Raw genomic sequence first — 19,103 nt, 5'->3', positions numbered from 1 at the left:
GCCACTTGTTTTTAAAATTGACTTTTGAATTAGGACAGGAGATGGAGTGAAGTGGATCATTAATTTCTTGATTCTTAAACTGTTCTTATCATAGAAGCTGTTGACACATTTTGCAACTGTTCTAACTTCAGGCAGGCTTGGTTTTATATAATATCTCTGTAACCAGATGTAAACTCCCAGAGCTGGGCAAAGTTTTCTCTCTCTGCTTTGTTACCATATGTCCGTGTTTGCTCAGACAGTAAAGTACAAGGCCCTAAGGACAGTCCAAAATCCAGGAGATTCCCTCCTGGTAGAACTCTCAGCCAGTAAGGGCTCATCTGAAGTTGACAGACTTCATTCAAGATGCTGCTGTTTCAGTTCTCATTATGTTTGTTTTACCAGTGCCATGGTTGATATCTGCACACTTTTTTTTTTTTTTTTTAATTTCCAAGAGCAATCTTTTAAAGTTTTCGGCATGATTTTTTTTTTCCCTGTGTCATGAGAAAAGTAAATCTTCCATGTTATATAAATGATTAGAATTCTTTGAGCCTGGTTATTATTCCTGGATGTAGTTAAAAGATGGATTTTTTTTTTTCCATATGGTTCTTTTCCCATAACATATGGGTCTGCTTTGTGGTTTTCGGAGATACAGTAATCCAGATTTTCTCTGTGTGTCCTGGAGCCAAACGTTGGGATTTTTTAAATTATTTTTTAATTAACTACCTAATTCTGCAGAACAAGAATTTGCATTACACGCATCCACTTCCTCTACTAATTTATTTATAATATTGTATTTTTTGTTCTATTTTTGTGTACAGCTTATTCCTATTTCTCTAAATAAACCAGTAAATGATTAGAATTATTTCAGTAGGGGTGCATGGTGGGTATATATGTACATACTTGCTTACACACAGCTTTAGTCCACCCACATCTGTGCAGTGAGAAGCACTTAAACCACTGATTCCGATTCCTTGTCATTAGTCTTTTTTCTACTTGGTGTTTTTTTTTTTTTTTTCCTTCTTCTTTTTTTCTTTTTGACAAGACTCTGATACTTGAAATTCTACCAAGTAAACCCAGGAACATCAGGATGGCTCTCTCCCACCTAGGACAAGTCAGTTGAAGCTAGTTTGAATGAATGCATGTTAATTCCTGGGCTTTCTCTGCCTGCAGTTCAGGAGAAGGATTATGTGGCTTAGAATAATACCCAGATCAGCGAGTTTACTGAGCTGGAAACTGCCTACATTTAACTGATATAAGTAAAAAAAAAAAAAAAGCCAAACATCCTACACAAGAAAAAGAAAAATATCCAAACAAAAAAAATAATACAAACAAAAAACCCCAATAACTCAAGCAAACCTGAACCAACAAACAAAACTGTTTGGACTCTCCTGTTTTCTGGAATTTGAGGTTGTTTTTTTTCTTGTGTGCTCCAGGCAGATGCTTTTGCCTTTTTCAGATAAAAACGCAGAAAAATTTTGTAAAGCGGGACACAAGTAAAATGTTTTTTATTTCATGCAAGAAAGATGACTTCTAATTGCTCCACATCTCTTATGGTTGAAATTCCTGCCTAGAGACAGGAGAACCAAATTTAGTTTTTCTACTGTTTGAAAATAGATTTGTCATCTTCTAAGAAAAGCCATCCATCCTCAATAGGTTGTAGAACAGATTCAGTGCAGTATTGTTCATGGCTGTCATTGGAATTGGGCTCTGTTATGTGATGAATGCCAATTTTTGGGGGGGAGGCAAAGAGATAAAACCTGAAAAAGGTGTAAGATGTTATAATTGAGTACTTTGAACATCTGGCCCTAAGCAGAGGGACTGAAGTGTATCAATTAGCTTTCTCAAGAGTGAATTGAATATAAAATACAAAAATTCCTGTGTTACGTTCCTTCGCTTGTTATTCCTTCCCAGCTCTATTTTTATTATATTTTTTAGGTTAAGGACTTAAAGCGTATTGCTCCCACTAGGCAATGTGGCCTTGCCTCACACAAAACTAGCAGTAAATGACCTATTTAAGGAGTGTACATCCAACAGTAAAGCAAAACATACAGTGCATTTGGTGCATTAAAAGAACTCCAGTCTCAAGGGGCTTTTAGTACTGCACTGAGTTGCACAAGTGAAGGGACTCAGTGAGACAAGGACAAGTTGGTTGTGGCTCCTGCCATGCAAACCAGTGAGATTCACAACAATGCATTCTTTAAATTCTGGAATGGATTTCTGTTGTCTCTAACAGGAATAGAGAATCACTGTGTGTCTCATAATCATTATGAGTTTTTCCTGATTAAAACTCTGTTGTTTTAGCAGTAATAATATGCAGCTCATAAATCGTACCTTCTGGGCAGTACAGACCTGATTGGGTTGCAGTGACTATACTAATACACAGCACAGTCATTCCAGATCACAGCTGTATCCAGTCTTAGTATTTTTTATAGATTTTCATGTCTCTAGCAACAAGACATTAAGTCTTTAATATTTCAGTATTTTTAATATTTTCCTTTGTATAAAAAAGTCAGATGTACAAAACTTCTCATATGCTATTCTGGCAGTATCATAAGGCTAGAAACTGCTGCTATTAGAGGTGTAATTCTCCTAGGAGCATCAGTTATTCTTGTCGAAGCTTGTCATATGAGTTGTGTTTGAATCAGAATCTTGGTACATTTAACTGGAATTATTTGCACATCAAGGCTGAAACTGCTTAAGTGTTAAAATTATAGTATGCTTAAAAGAAAAGCATGCTAGCATAGGGATAACATCCCCTGGGATGTTATTGGGGTTAAGGATGGTAGGATCTCCTGTATATTTATCATCCAGCCTTAGCTCCTGATCTTCTGTTTCAAATCATACGATTTCCTCTTTTTGCAGTGTGTTTCAATGGGAGCTCTATATCCAAAGTAGTCTTATGAATAAACTGTCTTATGAATAAGCTTTCTGCTTAAGCGCCTGGAAGATGCACACGAAACAGCTGACTGTGTCATTGCCTGCTTTTTCAGTAGCTGTGATTCCACATAACTGAGAGTAGCATAGTGTCCTCTAAAACCAACAGTGTCATCATTAATACATCAGAAACACAGCTGTGAACTTTGTCTTATTGGTTTGTTTTTCTTGTTTTTTTGGTTTTGTTTTGTGTTTTTTTTTTGCCAAACCAATTGAAAATTCCAGTGTGTAGTAAGGAAAGTTCCAAGCAATTGGGGTGCACAGGGCTTTGTGTTTAAGCCATTGACCTTGTAATGTGATCACACAGGCTTTTTGTAAATTAATCTTTTAGAACTTGTGAGTGACGTGAACTTTGACTTCCTGGGCAGAAGACAGATTCCAGCTCTAGTGGAGTCACCCGTATCCCAAATGCATGATAAATTGACACAAATTTCTTCCTGAAAAAAACATTAATCTTCTGGTGCTTTTGTGTCTTTTACTACGATAAATATTAGACAATTTCCCCTTTCTGTGCATTTTTTGTGCATTAATGAAGTCAGCAAGATTATTCTGACTTAAAATGATTATAAATGGAATAATTTAAAATACATTTTAGCTATTCCTATAGCAATGACATGTTTCAAATTGCAAAAACATTGACTTTCCTGGAAGCTGCAAACAGCCGTACTTTTTTACTTTTTGGTAATTTGTTTATTGTTTCTAGAGTTGGATTAATTTCCTTGGAGGTATAATTTCTTAGAAACAGTGTTTACACAGCTCTTTTGAATTACATCCGTTTTCTACATGAGCACGTTTGTCAGAAAATGGTTGAAAAATTCAAACACTAAAATAGTCTTGCATCACGTAGATAGTTTTTCCAATACCTTTCTTTTTACTGTAAAACCTTTGAATTACTACATGAAGAAAAGAATTTGTTTATTTGTTTGTTTTGCTGGTGAATGAGAGTTGGTGTGTCTGTGCTTAGAACATGCTCACGTGTGCTGTTTGGTTTCCTGAGCACCTGTCACTTGGCAATGAGAAGTACAGGGACCTGCCTGGTGTAGTGGTGGCAAGTTGAATGCTGTCCTTGATTCCAGTTACAATAGTGTAATCATCTGGTATTTGTTTGTTTTACCACTTAAGAGTTTACCGGGAATGGAGGAGGAAAGGTAAGGGGAGGAAGGAAGGAAACATGCATACTGCATCATCTCATCATGTATCTTTGTGTAGTCAAATCTAGTAGACCTAATAGCTCTGTAAAGACCTGGCTTTCTGTCTCTGCAGATACATGGATCTATGCTTCTCATTATAGGAACCAGGATAATACAAGTAATAATAATAAGAGATTATTATATAGAGAGCAACCTTTCAAATGCGTATACCTTTTTAGATGTTGTTGTTCTGAGACATGAGATAGGACCTGTGACTGAGAAAAAAGAACAACAGAAGGTACTTAAAGTGGTTTTTATTTCAAAGGCTGGGAGATTTTAAAACTAATGAATTTAGTGGCAGAAATGACAGTGAAGTTTTCCCACTCTCCCTAGAAAAAAGCAAAAAAAAAAAAAAAAAGGAGGAGGCTGACTCTTCTATCCAGTCATACAATATTTGTGCTATTTCTAGTTAGGCAAGATCATAAAAGACAGGCAAATCAGTTATAGTAGCACAGGAAATTCGTCACTCCAGCACAAATATGGTCATTGCTACAGTTACACGTTTACTACATTTGTTGTAGAAGCCTGAGTTAAACCTGCTATGGTTTCAGTAACAGTTAAAACTAGGGTTTACTCTAACTAGACCTACAGAAGAGTGATCTTAGTAGTTAGTAAAAAAAATGAGTAATTGTTTTGCATTTCAGATTTACTGTTTTTAAATAGCTGTCAAACATTTAGAATATTAATAAGTCAGTACTTGCTTTATCTTGGTTTTAGCTTTTTTATTGTTATGTTGTAAATGTAAATTTTCTGATATTGTGTGTTGAAATATTTCAAGGTTAAACTCATAGCCTTGTAGTTACTGGAAGGATTACCACCAGTCAGGAATTGGTGCAGGCAGGCTTGAAGCACCAGATGAAATCTTTTCCCTGGGGCAGTATTGTTCATCACATTCTTCCTAAAAGGCTTTTGGTTTTCTCTTTTGAAGGGAAATAGAAGAGCCAGATACAGGTATCTCATCTCAAAATACACTTCCATTCGTTGGGAAAGAAAAAGATTATTCATTACGATCTTTCTTTAAGAATGTTTTGTCAGCACTGTGTAAGATATATGCCCACACTGACAAGCACAGCTGCAACCTAACATTCCCTGCAGAAACCTTGCACTTGCCCTGTGACAACAAACTCCACCAGACATAAAAAGCAAAAAAAGTTCTGTACTGATTCTTCTTTTGACCTCTCAGAGGCAGAGACTGAGATGTGGCAAAACTCCCTAGTCTTATACATTCATCTATACTCATGCAATGACTTTTCTCTAAAAAGCAGTGACAATTTGACAGGTTTTAGATGTGATGTTCCTCAGAAATAATGTCCCACAGATATTCATGTTGAGAAGTGAAGAGTCAGAAATGTTTGGTGAGTAGTCAGTGGGAACTCTATTTCCAAATGGGAAGGGACTAAATAGCGAATTAGGATCCCATATTTGCAATACTTATATACACTTTTCTGTTTACCTTGTGGGATGAGCTACGACAAGAAAAGCTAAGCCGGAGTAAAAAATAAAGTAAGAAAATAACATTTGTGAAAAAAGCTGTTGTTTTTCTATTTCCTTAACTTAGCTAGGTAGTACCTGCCTTACTTTACTAACAATCAGTGCTGTGTTTTTTTTATTCCATGCACAGCAGAGCTTTTTTCATATAGACTTCTGTATATGAAATATATGCATATACATATATACTACTTGGAAGAGAATAAGAGAATAATTCTGTCTCCAAAATATATTATTGCAGTTCAGGTTCACGGCACATCTTTGTATGTCGTATACAAGTCGTCAGCATTCTGAGGTGCTGTGATACACAGGGCCAATTATAATAAGATTTGCTTTTGAGTTTCTCAAGAGAATACAATGAAATATGAACTCCTAGAATATATAATGCATTATTATATTTGTTTTTAAGCTTTAGTCTATGATTGCATTGGCTGACTCTTCAGGGCTTACTGCTCTTTGGGCCAGTCCTTCTGGTTTTAGTGAGACTAAATTACACTTAATTACATAAGTCATTTAGATATCTGTGGCTTCCTTGATCTCCATGATATTGGTTTTGTTCCTATTTATATTTTTCTCCAATAAAATACAGACTGGTAAATATTATTAAAATTTCAAGCTGCAGAATTTTAAAATAGATATAATAAGACATCATGGTAGCATTGTGCTGCATTGTGTATGCTTGTTGGGGAAAAATAAAAGCCAACATGAGCAAAAAAGGAAAATATATATATATTTTAACAGAAATCAGCTGCAACCACATCAAGGCATTTTTGCCTGCTCTGCTGGATGTGCTGTAAATTAAAGCCACAATTTAATCATGCAGAGAAGATAGTTCTATGGAATTAAATGTGTTAAATGATTAATAAGAAACAATTAGAAACACAAAACAAGATGTTTAGGAAGCTGTTTCTGAAGATCTTTTTCTCCAATTGAGGCAATAAAATGAAAGTCTTATTCAGCCTAATTGATAGTAAGTGCCAGTTCAGGAATTTATCTTATGTTTTTACAAATACAGTCATTGTGCTCAAATTAAATTTGGTTTCTAATCTAAGAATACTTGGAAGTATGTGGAGTCAAGTGCTGTAAAAACAGGAAATTTCCCATTGGTTCAGGAAGATTTTAGAGATAAGAGAAAACACGATGCTGATACACAGCACAATGCTCATCTGTGTTTTTATTGTTATTATTGTTTTTTAATGCAGTAAACTAGATGAGATAAGCGTTGAACTCAACTGAAGTTAGAAGAACTGAATTCTTGGAAAACACCTTGTTGGCAGCCTTGAAGTAGATTAAATTTGAATTTACATCATGGACTTTTATCGTAGTTTTAAACCAATCTTTTTACAGTATGACTTATTCAGACATCTTCATTCTTCAGCTTTTTAGTTATTTTAATTATGTTTACTTATGTTATGCAAGGAATGGCAGATTATTATTTAGTGACTACTAAGGTTTGTTGATGTTTCAATGATGTGTGCCTTTTACTTGAAGTCAATACATCTTTGCCTCTTTCATTTCAATCTGCAGACTTTGTTGCTTAGATAGCAACTCTTCTCAGTCACTAATTGAACTCTTTTATAACTTGGACAGCAAAAAGTTTTTGTTTTAATATCTTTGTTTTTTACTTTTCTCTTTTAGCGTGTTCTAGTTTATGTTTTAGGAGGGGGACACTTCACTGGACTTAGTCATAGTTTCACACTCAAGTATTTTAGGATAAGATTAGTTAAATAGAAAAAATATATCTAATTTCCTTAAAATATGGCTTAAAATAATGTCTGTTACTCTTTAATTACTTTTGTCTTCTGCTATCATATAGAATATATTCAGCATTTCCTTTGTTATTTATGAACTACTTGCTTTGTTGTGTAATACCTACAATTTCTAACTTAATTGGGTACTAAAATATTTTCTTGTGCTGCAGCAGTAGTTCAAAACTCATAAAAGAAAGCTTACTAACTCACATTGGTCTTATGTTCTAATAACTCCTAAAATGAAAGAAAAAGCCAACATATTAATGGAATTATATTTGATATTTAATGCTGTAGGTTTGAATCCAGTCTCCTCAATTATGTCTAAACAATTGAGGAAAGTGAAGTTTCAGAATAACAGTCTTCCTCAGATGCATGTATGCAGTTGTGAAAAATAGATGTGTAATCTCTTAACACTTAAAAATATTTATTTTTAATTAATAAATAGATACCTGATAGGTGTCTTAGGAACTTTACTCCCATGTTACATTTCAAATTGTATTTTCTGAAGTTACCTCCTTAAAACTTTGGTGAGAATGTACAGTTCAGATTTTGGTGTCTGCACATGAGAACTTCACTGCTAATATGCAGGCAGTTGGAAAGCATTATACAATGTATAGATCAAGAACTACAGCAAAATGAAACTAAACTGGAAAGGTAGAGAAAAATGAAGGGTAGGAATTACATCTTGGCTGCTCTAACAATTCAAAATAAAGCTTTCTGGGGTTTTCAGAATTGTGAAATCATTTTCAGATGCTTTCAAGCAGAAGTATACAGTTGAGATTTTGGCTCCTTTATATCCTAGAATAACACCATGAGAACTCCATAGCTGTGTGTAGCGTCAGTTAGTGTCAGTGTTATCAAATGAAAATTCTTGTGGAAGTTATTTTAGGTTGTTTTTTTTAATTATTATTATTTTTATTTTAAGAACTTGCCCCTGGCAGCCAGTTGTTTCTGTTTCTAAAGTCTGCGGGGTGTGGCATAGATGCCGAAGCAGTTTTTCATTATTTGCACATTTGAGCCACAAGCAATTAACTGTTTTAAGAAAGACAAAATAATGATAAAAAAAGCCTATTATACCTCCTTGTAATGACTAAAATATGCACGTTTAAATTGTTTTTGCCTGCAAGGACTTGTCATAATTATCTGTACATTTACGCCCTGTAGGCTGTATGTTAAAAATTAAAACAAAGATAAGAAAAATGAGCCGCTGCAATTACTGTCTTTCTCCACAGTTTCACCCAGTTTCCTTGTTGTCTGCTGATAGTCTAAAGAAAGTTGTATAAACTCATGTCTGCTTTTGATATCTGTTATTATTTCTCTATTGGAGAAAGGGGTAGAAGGCCTTTATTTTTTTTGTCTATTTCCCATTTAATAATGAAATTCATATTCTCTCCTAAATCACTGATGGTGTTTTAAGGCAGTTTGTTTTTCATGGAGTATCTACTTGTATCCATGCACCTGATGATGGTTCTTGTGTTGTCATGGTGTCTCATGAAGTTACAAGTTGATTCATTTTACAGTTGGGGATGTTAGCAGATGCCCACTATTCTCTTCTATACTTCTTTTTTTTTTTTTCTTTTTCTTTTTTTCTCCTTGTGTTCCTCTCCCTGTTTTTTTTTGACTCAGTACTTCAGTCCCATCTGCTTTCTGACTTTCATTAGCAGCAGTTACATAAAATGAACAACCAGACCTTTTTCTTCTGCCATAATCAAATAGAGTGTGGGGAAAAAATATGAGAAAGGAACATGTAACAAACAGAAGCAAAGACAGCAGATGGAGAAAAAGAGCAGAGTCTTTTGGTCAGGAAAAGAGCGGCTGCTTCAAAAATGATTGTTGCAGTCTTACATTTCCATCAACTTGTAAACAAATTAGAGCATCAGAGTGAATTGTTTCAGGCAAGTATCGGGAGATCTGTTATTTATGATACTTACAGATAAAGCAACAAAAAATAAACACCTGCTGGCTACCTAAGTCCTTAAATAGTCCTGCTGTTCTAGTGCTGCTTCAGATACTGTGTGTCATTCTATGGTTATATATCCTGAAGTATTTGTTTTTTTTCTTCATGGTAAAATCTGATGAGGCTTTTTAGTGTTAGTCTGTCTCTTACTGTGTAAATGTGGAAAACAGTCCTAAATCTTTGAACTTGCAATTCGTAGTCACAGCAGGTCTGTCCACAGCTGCCTACAAGTTTGCATTCCTACCACATGCAGTAAGGCTTTCTCCACAAACCCATGTCACTGAGGAATTCAGTGAGGAACAAGAAATCTTCAGTCAGAGAGGTGCCACAAGGGTGTGAAAAAAATAGCCTCACATAAACAGCAAAGGTCATTAGCAGGCTCTTTAACTCCTGACTAGGATCTAGTTTTTTGGATCATTAACAATAAAAAGCCTAGGAAATGAATAGGACTCAGTGTCCTATTAAAAATTAGCCAAAACAATTAAAAGGTTTTCCAGTTTCTAATGGGAACCAGGCCTAATAGCTCACTTTCTCTTGTCTGGTACTCTGTTCCTGCATTTTGAATTACATTAATTTTATGTCCTTCTCTTTTTAAAGGAATAGTTTTAATTATTTCTTTCTATATAGGTGTTGTAAATTATTTACCACTAAGGCAGAGAAAGCTTGGGAGAAGTGGAATCTACTGTCTCCCAAAGACTGCTTTGCTGATTCTAAGTCTTGTGAATCTAAACTAAGAAAGTGAGCTATGAAGGGATTAGTTACAATGTGTACAAATGTGTACTTTGCAGCCTCCTAATACAGTTACAGTATTATGAGATCACATGTATTAAGATGCTCATTTAGTTGCAGAGGCACAGCCTTTTTTTAGAGTGAAATGTCTCTCCTTAGGGGATTACTTGCTTCTCTGAGCTCTTTTCTGTTTTCAACAGCAGCCTTTCTACTATCATTTCCATATACATTTCTTGCTGTTGGTTTATGCATAAATTACTCACGACTATTTAAGAACTATTTTCTCTCCTGCTGCCTGCTTTTCTTTAACTTCAAAATGATTTTGGCAGGAGAAAATTGCAAAGTGAGCCTTTATTATTTTTAAATTTCATTTTTGTGATGTGTATTAAATATGTTCCTTAAACATGCATTCTTGCAAACATGTCTTATGTAACGAACCAAAGGGAGAAAGGGGCAAAGAAAGAACAAAAAACAAATAGTATTTCATAGTGCTTTGCTTGCAAGCCTGCTGCTCCAGAGGAATATTCCCACACAATTACAAATATTTTTCACTCTATAGCTGTTAAAGTCATTTCCCCTTCCGTTGGCCTTAGGTACTAAATCTCCCCACCTAACCTGCAGGTAATAAGTTCTGAACTAATTGGTGATAGAAGCCATATGATTTCCTGAAAGGAAAAAGGAAAAGGGAAATTTGTCCAAGGAAAAGAAGATTACAGATAAATGAGTTGGGGGTGGTAGGGAAACAAAACAAAACAAGACAAAAGAAAGGTAGAACAAGATGATCTCCCTAACTATGTTCATTTTATGCTTATTCTTTCTCAACAGATGCAGGATTCCTTTCTGCAGTGAGTGAATTGCCTGGTCATTAACTTAAAATGAACTCCAAATGGTCTTGGCCAAGAACTTTGAAATATGTTAGTGCAGAACCACACACTCAAAAACATGTGGAAATCCATGTGGGTTTCCAGATGTGAGAATATTCTACAATATAAATACAGTTATGTTTACATAGCATAATGTCTGTTCTGTGATAATACCCTAGATGTAGCTGTGCGTCCAGTAGTGCATTATACTGTGGTTCTATACTGGAGTGAATGCATCTGTTTCTTATAGAAATTCCATTCCAATAACTGTTTGTAAACATACATTGTCTGCAAGTTAAAATGCTCCCTCAAGAAATCTAAGAAATTCAACATGCTAGTAGATGGACAGTGAAAATTTTTAAAAAAATCCCACATTCAATTTCTGATTTTTCACATTTTGATTTTCCCTCTCTGGTGTATTTTTCATTAATATTTTCTTCACTAGGATTAAAATGTAAAGCCTAATAGAAGAATTTGAAGAGGTCTTTGTGGTTTAATTTTAGTTATCAGAATTATACTGAGTGACATCAAGGTTAGCTGAGTCTCAGTATGATGACCTGATTTTATCTTCGTTTATATGGAGCTGACTACATATGGTGGTCTTTTGTGGCTTTGTATTATTGTTTGAAGACCCTTTTTCAGTGTCTTCAATACAGTACTCTTACGTTTTCTAAGTTAACTCAAAGTGAGTTTGTGAGTGGAATTGCTCTGTGTAGGAAAAGACCAGTGGAAAAAAAAAGGTTGAACAATCTATAAAACATATTAAGTATGTAAGTAAAAAAGCCAATACCTGAACTGTATAGTAATCAGTATATAGTACTCATTCTTAGATATCACTAATGAGTGTGCATTTAAATACATTATGATAACTGAAAGTAACATAAAATGCCTTTCTGATCTGATTCATTTTGTCATAACACTTTCTTTAACAAAGAAATAGTATTTTCTTTCAGACAGAAATCTTCCCTCATTCACAAACAAGTAGTTTTCACACATAATCCATGCACCGTTGTGCTACTCAGACTGTGATCTCATCTGATTGTGATCAGAATCATACGATGTATGTACATGGATAAGAGACTTTCAGGATGAAAATTCAGCTCTAGACCTGATACTGTTCTTTCCTCTGAAATGACAGCAGTTTCAGTTATGTGTAGTGATCACTACAGAGTGAATAAAATTGACATGGAGCAGGGCAGCTTTAAGGAGTTTATCAGATTGTTGGCTGAGCTTCTCTCTTGGACATTGGGTAAAACCAAGCTTTTGGTTGTAGAGAGCATCTTTTTCATTTGCTGCAAATTACATGAGTTGCGCTGAAAATAACGCCTCCTAATTTATTACATTGGCCCACAATGTCAGAAGCAGATGTTGGTGGTATGACAGTGGAGGTTGAACCTTCCTCCCAGTATTCCATTATATTTTGTTATTGTGTGACAGATGGCAGTAAAGGGGCAGTCTGACAAAATGGTGTCTGACATGAAATGAAGAAGAAATTGTACCCATTGTCATTTGCACAAATGCACAGATCAGCTAACAGTGGTGACTATGTTGAAAAATATGATTTTGTAGCTGCGTATTTGTTCTAATAATTAGTGTTAGTATGCTCTCTCTGTGGATCTGTTGTAGTTTCCATAGAATTAGGAGGCACTACTTTTAGAGCAATCTGTATTTATTTTTTCAAATGCAGATATGATTATATTTTGTATATCACATATTTTGTGGGCAGATGGTACTATATTTGTATCTAAAATATGTTTTACTTTTCATTATCAGCTTGAAATAATCAGGTAGGTAGTATTTTTCTTTATTACCAGGGTGCATTAAGGATTTCAAAGGCTAGAACCTCTCATTGTACACCTCTGTCAACAAAATGCCCTTCCCTGTTCTTCACCATACAGCTAATATCAATCATAATCATATCGAGTGTAAGGTGGAATGATACAAAGATGGTAACAGATATTCAAAAGCTTATTTATAGGGAAAAATTCACCAATATGGATGCCTTCACTGGGAAATGCTGTCAATCTCCACCAGGAAGCAATCTCCAAGAGATGCTGCCTTAGTGGTGGTCAGCCCTTAAATGAGGTCTAGAGGAGGTGGAGTCAAGCTCCACCCCTTCTGGGACCACAGCTAAATTACTCTTACCTGTGCTCCCACAGCTGACCCAACACTTGCCTCAGCTGATTAATCAGAGGATCAGGCTGTGATTACCAATTTCCCATACAATTGAGCTTTAAGAAATGTCCAGTATTGCCCTCATAGTTGTAAGACTTTTAGCATTGTGTTGTTTTGCTTTCACTGACGTGTGTGTCTGTTTGCATGTATACATAACAAACCAAAATATTTGAAAAAATAAATAAACCAGAGGTATCTTGCAGAAAGCTCTTGGCAAAATTAAGGGCCTTTTTGTGCCTTTTGGATATCAGGCTTCTTCCCTAAGTTAATCTATCTAGAACCTAGTGGAGATGTTATGTAAACTATGTGGTTATGTAAATGTATATTTAAATTCAGTTTGAATTAAAAAAAACATTGGTGTGAATTTAAGACTTCTGCCAGTGCTTTTGTATCTCAAATGGTTTTATGGTGCTGCTTTTCATTAATTAGATTTTGACAGAAGAAAGTTGTTTTTTGGTTTTTTTTTGTTTTGTTTTGTTTTGTTTTTTCAGATTGAAGAGAAAACGGGCCTCTCTGAAGAGCAGCTTAAAGCCCTTCTGGAAGAATGTATGCTGCCTCAGAGAACAATAAGCAACGTTACCATGCCAAAGTCTCAGGAATCTCTTTCTTGTGGATTAAGTCCCCCTTGTTACACAAGTCAAGTCTCCATTCTTCACTCCACATCTACTCTTTCCAAAATGTTAGTTGAAGACCATATTGTAGGGATGTTAACAGCTCTGGAAAAGGCTGGACTTGAAGACAAAAGCTTATGTGTTAATGCTGAGAGTGAAATCCCTAGCTACTATATCAGCAAAGCATTGGCTGATAGTCACTTATCAAAGGATTCACTGGCCCAAACAGAGGAACCTGATGACCTAGAAGGTTTACAGAAGATGAGAGATAAGAGTATTACTGAAGGTTACTTTATGTCAAGAGCACTCAACGCTGAAAGGCTGAAGAAACCTTCTTTCTTGGGTGAACCATTATACTGCATCAGCATGAACAATGAGCCATCCACAGTGCCTGACATTCTCAGCATACCACTGCAAACCAAAGGAGGTGAGACCCTTAACAATCCTTTAGAATAGGCTTTTGATTGTGATGAAAGAAACAGGCAGGTTCTCACCAAAGGTATGCACCAATATGCGCTGGCAATTATGGTGGGGCAATGAGGTACTTTTATAAAACGTGCAAAATAACACAATGTTTATCAAGATTCTTCCCAGACGGTAACTGGCTGTGAGATTAGAACTCCTATGAAATACAGGAATGATGGTGATCAGTTCTCTCCACTAGAAAACTGTATGCTTATACTTCTGCTTATCTTTCTGGTAGTAGGAAGTCATGTTTGCTGTTCTGTGGAGATAAATTATTCCCACAGTTTTTAATAAGGTAAACTCTGTAGTATAGGCTCATGCATGACTTAGTTGTATTAAAAATAACATTTATTTCAAATTTATGTATAGAAAATATCAACAAGAGTAAGTACTGCATGGTTTTTTAAACTGCATTTAATTCAGCAAAGAAATAATAGATTTTTTCTAGCAAAAATGAAGTTCACCCTATGTGGCGAAGAAGATTTTGGATACCTCTCTATTTTTATATCCTTTGTTGTACCCTGATATTGCAATCTAAACCTACGCTTATATTTTAGCATAAGACCACTTATCTTTCTGGAAAACAAAGTGTTTAAATAAGCCATATTTCAGGCGGGTACATCTACATCTTCTGTCTCTTTCATAAAATTGTGACAGTATAAAGTTGTTTTCGATCAAACTTCTACAGTTTAATTGTATTTCAGCTTAATGAATTTTGTCAGAATAGATCTTTGTTGTACTGGTATCCTCTTCAGAATTTGTGGAAACTTTTTTCCCCTTTCACTGAAAGTTTAGAAGAGCATCTTGATATTTCTTAACTGTGTTATTATTAATTATTATCATAACTGTTTCTTTGATTGCTTGTAGTTAACCTTTCTACAGTGAGGGGAATGATAGTGTCTTTACAAAAAGTGATTCCACCTATCAGGAAATAAGAAAGCTTGTTACTACTGATTATGTGTTGTTACTACTACTGCTTCTAGACTTGCTCAGTTTCCAGACCTATCTGCTATGTTTGCCCTATATTTGTCTGTAATGATATTTAGGTTGTAGCTTCAATAGAAAGAAAAGAGAATTGCAATACTTAAAGAAAAGCAATTCTTTGGGGTTAGTTTTCAGCTGACAAATTCATTAACCTCACGCTTAATGCAGATGCAAGCATCTGAAGAGTGGAGACAGGGAAGAAAGAGGTGGCCAGGAGGACAGGCCAGGTGTCATGATGGTTCGGAGAATCAAAGAGAAGCACTTGTACGGGGGGCAGCTTCATCTGATGCAGGAGTGAAGTGGCTAGATGCAATCTTGTTTCTCAAGCAAGAAGCTCATGCTTAACCAGCTGCTGTAACATGAATTGAAGTTCTTCACTTAATCTGAATAAAGATAGTACAGTCAGAGACAAATCAGAGCCATCTGCCGTCTTTCCCTGTTACACTGGTGTTTTAAGATGGAGTATGTGAATTCAAGCAAAACATCCCACATCGTAGCCATGTATAGTGAAGTGGGCAGGTAACTGCTTATGTTCTTGTTATAGACATAGTCAATATGAGGTAATTTTATTGCACAAGAGGGAAAAGAGATTTCAGTGAAGCATGCTACTATTAGTAGATTTCTGAATGCGATATCTCATTGTGAAAGTTGAAGTCTTTAAAATGACTTCAAAAATATTTGAATCATAATCATACACGGTGTCAGAGCAATGCAATAAGGTGTTTTAATTATCAGTTTCTGTAGTGGCTGCATAATGTTCAACCATGTAGATCTCAGTCCGTGTGGTTAATAAACATCCTTGCTTTATGGTCATTTTTCTTACCTGATCATTATTTTCAGAAGTCTCTGAATCTTTTCACTGTCAGTAAAAAATTAAATAAAAGCAAGGCACATTCCTTACAGATACTGCAAACTCGTTAGACATGGAGTCATTGTGTCAGAGTCTGGTTTTTCAAAAGGAGAACAAAAGAATCAGTTAATATTTAGTCTAACCCTAAAATACGTATCCAAAATTAACATTTAAACAGACAGCCCATTCTTACTATTTTTCTCAAGGTGCTGCTTATAAGGAAATTACAGCTTAAAGAAAAAGAAAAAAAAAAAAGAAAGAAAGAAAAAGAAAACACATGAATTCTGTCTTTCCACAGAATTCTCAGAATTCTGTTCTTTGCTTTTGATGAGGGCGACATAGCTCCATCTTATACAGTTATTCCTGTCCATAAGAGAGAAGAGAGAAGTTGTGATGCTTTTCAAGTTGGTAAAATTGTCTGGTGTATTTTACACTAGACAGTGTATTCTAATCCCGCTGTTATTAGTTTAGACAGGATTATGTGTGCTGATTGTATTGAGAAATGGAGATCCCAGTGGAGTACAGTTTAAGGCAAATTCATCTTCAGATGTAATTTTGAAACATCAGGTTTGTTTTTAAGAAAGATACATAGTTGATCTTTGTTATAGTAGTAGTTCTAAAAGATTTATACCCCTATATGCATGATCTCTAGACAGCTGGATTATCTGGGTTGCTGAGCCTGGTTTATGCTGTGTAAGCAAATAAAAATCATATTTCTGTAAAACTGATTTATCACAATTTAGTTTCGTAGTCTCAATAGTAGTACAGTCTGTGAAACAGATTTACTGTAATACATTAAATTATATGTACATCTTAAGGAAAACATAATTATTAAGTGTAGTTTTGTTTTTCCTTTTTGCAAGAAATTTTAGGTAGATCTTGGTCATTGCTTTTTCCTCTTATAAATAATATTGTGCTTTCCACAGTTCAGCATGTGATTCTTTCTTTTTTGCAGATGATATGAAGATTGAAAGTTGAGGAGCAAAAGATTGTGTGCTTTATTACACAGCTTTTCCCAATGTGTCATTAGGCTCCCAGCAGTGATATTTTACTGATACAGTGTCATTTCAGGCACTGTAGAGGAAATGAATTCTCATCATTGAAAACCTTTTTGTGACATAATCAATTCTTAAGAGAAAATAATTATCATATATTGTTGCAGTTTGATTTCAAAGTATAAAATCTTGCATTTCATTAAATTTCATGAGAGTATAATAAATAATTATACATGTGCATAATAGTTATACATATGCTTTTGAGTATCTGCGTATCTGATAGATATGCAGGTAGTATAGAATAGTTTTTTTGTGTTGTTTTTTTATTTTCCTTACGCACGCTGTACTGTTTACATAAAGTCAGCTTGAACCTGGCCTCAGTGATCTCGGGGCAGTTTACTGGATGGGATCTGCCTGTGAGCCCTGCCTGGGAGAAGGACACAAGCGCCCAGTGCCTATCTGCTTGATGTTGCCTTGGCTGTAGGTAAGGATTTGAACAGCTCCTTTGCTGGATCGGGGCTGGGACCACTCTGTTCAGATGTGTCTGTCCTTTGGTCAGTGTTGAAACTACGTGTCAAACAGTCATATCCCCTTATTCAGAAATGTAATGAAGTAGGAAAAGATCGCAACTTGTTTGGGAGGCTTGATGTGACTAAAAGTGAAGGGATTCAGAAGTTTGCCTGGCAGTGACATGAATGTGAAGCCTTGCAGCATTGGCTGGATGGGGTTGAGGGTATTACAGCTGCTTTGCATTTGAGAAATTAATAACAGCTCGTTACAACATTTTGCTTGTCTCTACTCCTTAACTACTATTTCACCTGTGTTTTAAACGTATATATTGTGAGCTGGTGGTTAGGTACTCATGTTATGCTCTATAATGTTACAATAAGAAGATGTTATTAAAGGTCTCTTTTAAAGGTACCATGGCCAAAGCAAAGCTGAGCCTAGGAGAACTCATGACTTTTGAACTTGTCCTTCAGACTTTTTTGCCCTGTTTTATACTGAGGAATGAGTTTTGTGTGCATAGATTTGTACTGTTTGTACTCTGCGTTGTTTCCTATGATTTTGCAGCACAAGGTAAATAATTTTGTTTCAGAAATGTAATAGTTGTGGGGGAAAAAAACCGTGAAAGGATGGTTTTGGTGTGCTTGTCTTGATCTGCTCAGTGGTATAGGGCCAAACAGTTCTCCCACTGTCACTGCATCTCCTCAGGAGTACGCATATGTATAGTGCTGGTGGTTGTGGTGGCCAGTGGACATTTACTGTGATGTGTGTGTTTTGGTTCTGCATGGTTTGTTCTTTTAAGCAGCAGACTCCAAAGTGCTTTCCTCTGAAGAAAAAAAATTAGTGGGATTCATTATCGTGACCCACAGATGTATATTAGAAATATGTATACATGAGTAGAATGATTTAAAGAGCAGTAGTGTTGATTTCAGTATCAAAAAGTTCAGAGCAGATATGTAGTTAGGCAGATGCATAGCAGCTGAGGATCTTTTCTGTTTTCAGAGAGAAGTAACATGCTAAAATTCCAGATGAAAAGTAAATTATTGATGACTGGAGGCATAAAAGATTAAAAAGAGTGAAATTATGGTTAATATTCTTGTATGTCCAGAATTCCAGATTAATTTGAAGGAATTCTATCTAGGGGTGAAAAAACTTGCAACTCCATCTTAAAGAAATACCTTGGTTTTATGATTTTGGGCCCATAATCTGTTGACAAGAAAAAAACCAAACAAACCTAAAAATGAAAGAGATGAAGGAGCACCCCTAGGAGTTCTGCCAGATGCTTCTTTCCAAGGCAGAAGATGGCTGCTGCGCGCCTTCTGAGACTCCAGGCTGTGCTCTCTCTCCCACCTTTGATGCCAAAGTTCAAGAATGGTAAGGTTTTTATTATATTTTATAAAGTCACAACTCATTTTCTCCCTTCTCTTTGATGAATCTCTTATTAGAAGGTCTTAGCAACCACGGCTTTAAATGAGGTCCTCCTCTTTTGCTTTTTTGGTGCAAAATCTGTGAGTCAGTTTACTTTTCCATTAGTGCTTCCCTGTGTACTTACCATGAAGGAGCCTGTCTGCCTTTGGACATTGTGCTGTTTAGGTGGGCACAGCAGATGAGCTGCTTCAGCAGCCACC

At 35.6% G+C, this 19,103-nt stretch overlaps 1 protein-coding gene across 4 annotated transcripts in view; it reads left to right on the top strand.

The window, feature by feature from the left end:
• The window catches only part of FSIP1 (fibrous sheath interacting protein 1), a 68,505-nt gene extending 49,982 nt beyond the window's left edge, over positions 1–18,523 (top strand). Inside the window, exons 12-13 of one of the 4 annotated variants that reach the window (XM_072337634.1) lie at positions 13,558–14,104; positions 17,332–18,523. In XM_072337634.1, coding sequence (XP_072193735.1) covers positions 13,558–14,104; positions 17,332–17,438 — 654 coding nt within the window. In that variant the 3' untranslated portion in view covers positions 17,439–18,523. Of the gene's footprint in view, positions 1–13,557; positions 14,395–15,294; positions 16,204–16,931; positions 17,084–17,331 lie in introns of those variants that run through there. The other 3 variants (XM_072337636.1, XM_072337637.1, XM_072337635.1) reach the window with 3 other exon arrangements.
• Positions 18,524–19,103: the final 580 nt, after the last annotated feature.

This window comes from Excalfactoria chinensis, chromosome 5, assembly GCF_039878825.1.
Source record: "Excalfactoria chinensis isolate bCotChi1 chromosome 5, bCotChi1.hap2, whole genome shotgun sequence".
NCBI lineage: Eukaryota > Metazoa > Chordata > Aves > Galliformes > Phasianidae > Excalfactoria > Excalfactoria chinensis.
Note: the sequence above shows the minus strand (reverse complement) of the source record. Positions and strands in the feature narration are given on the sequence as shown.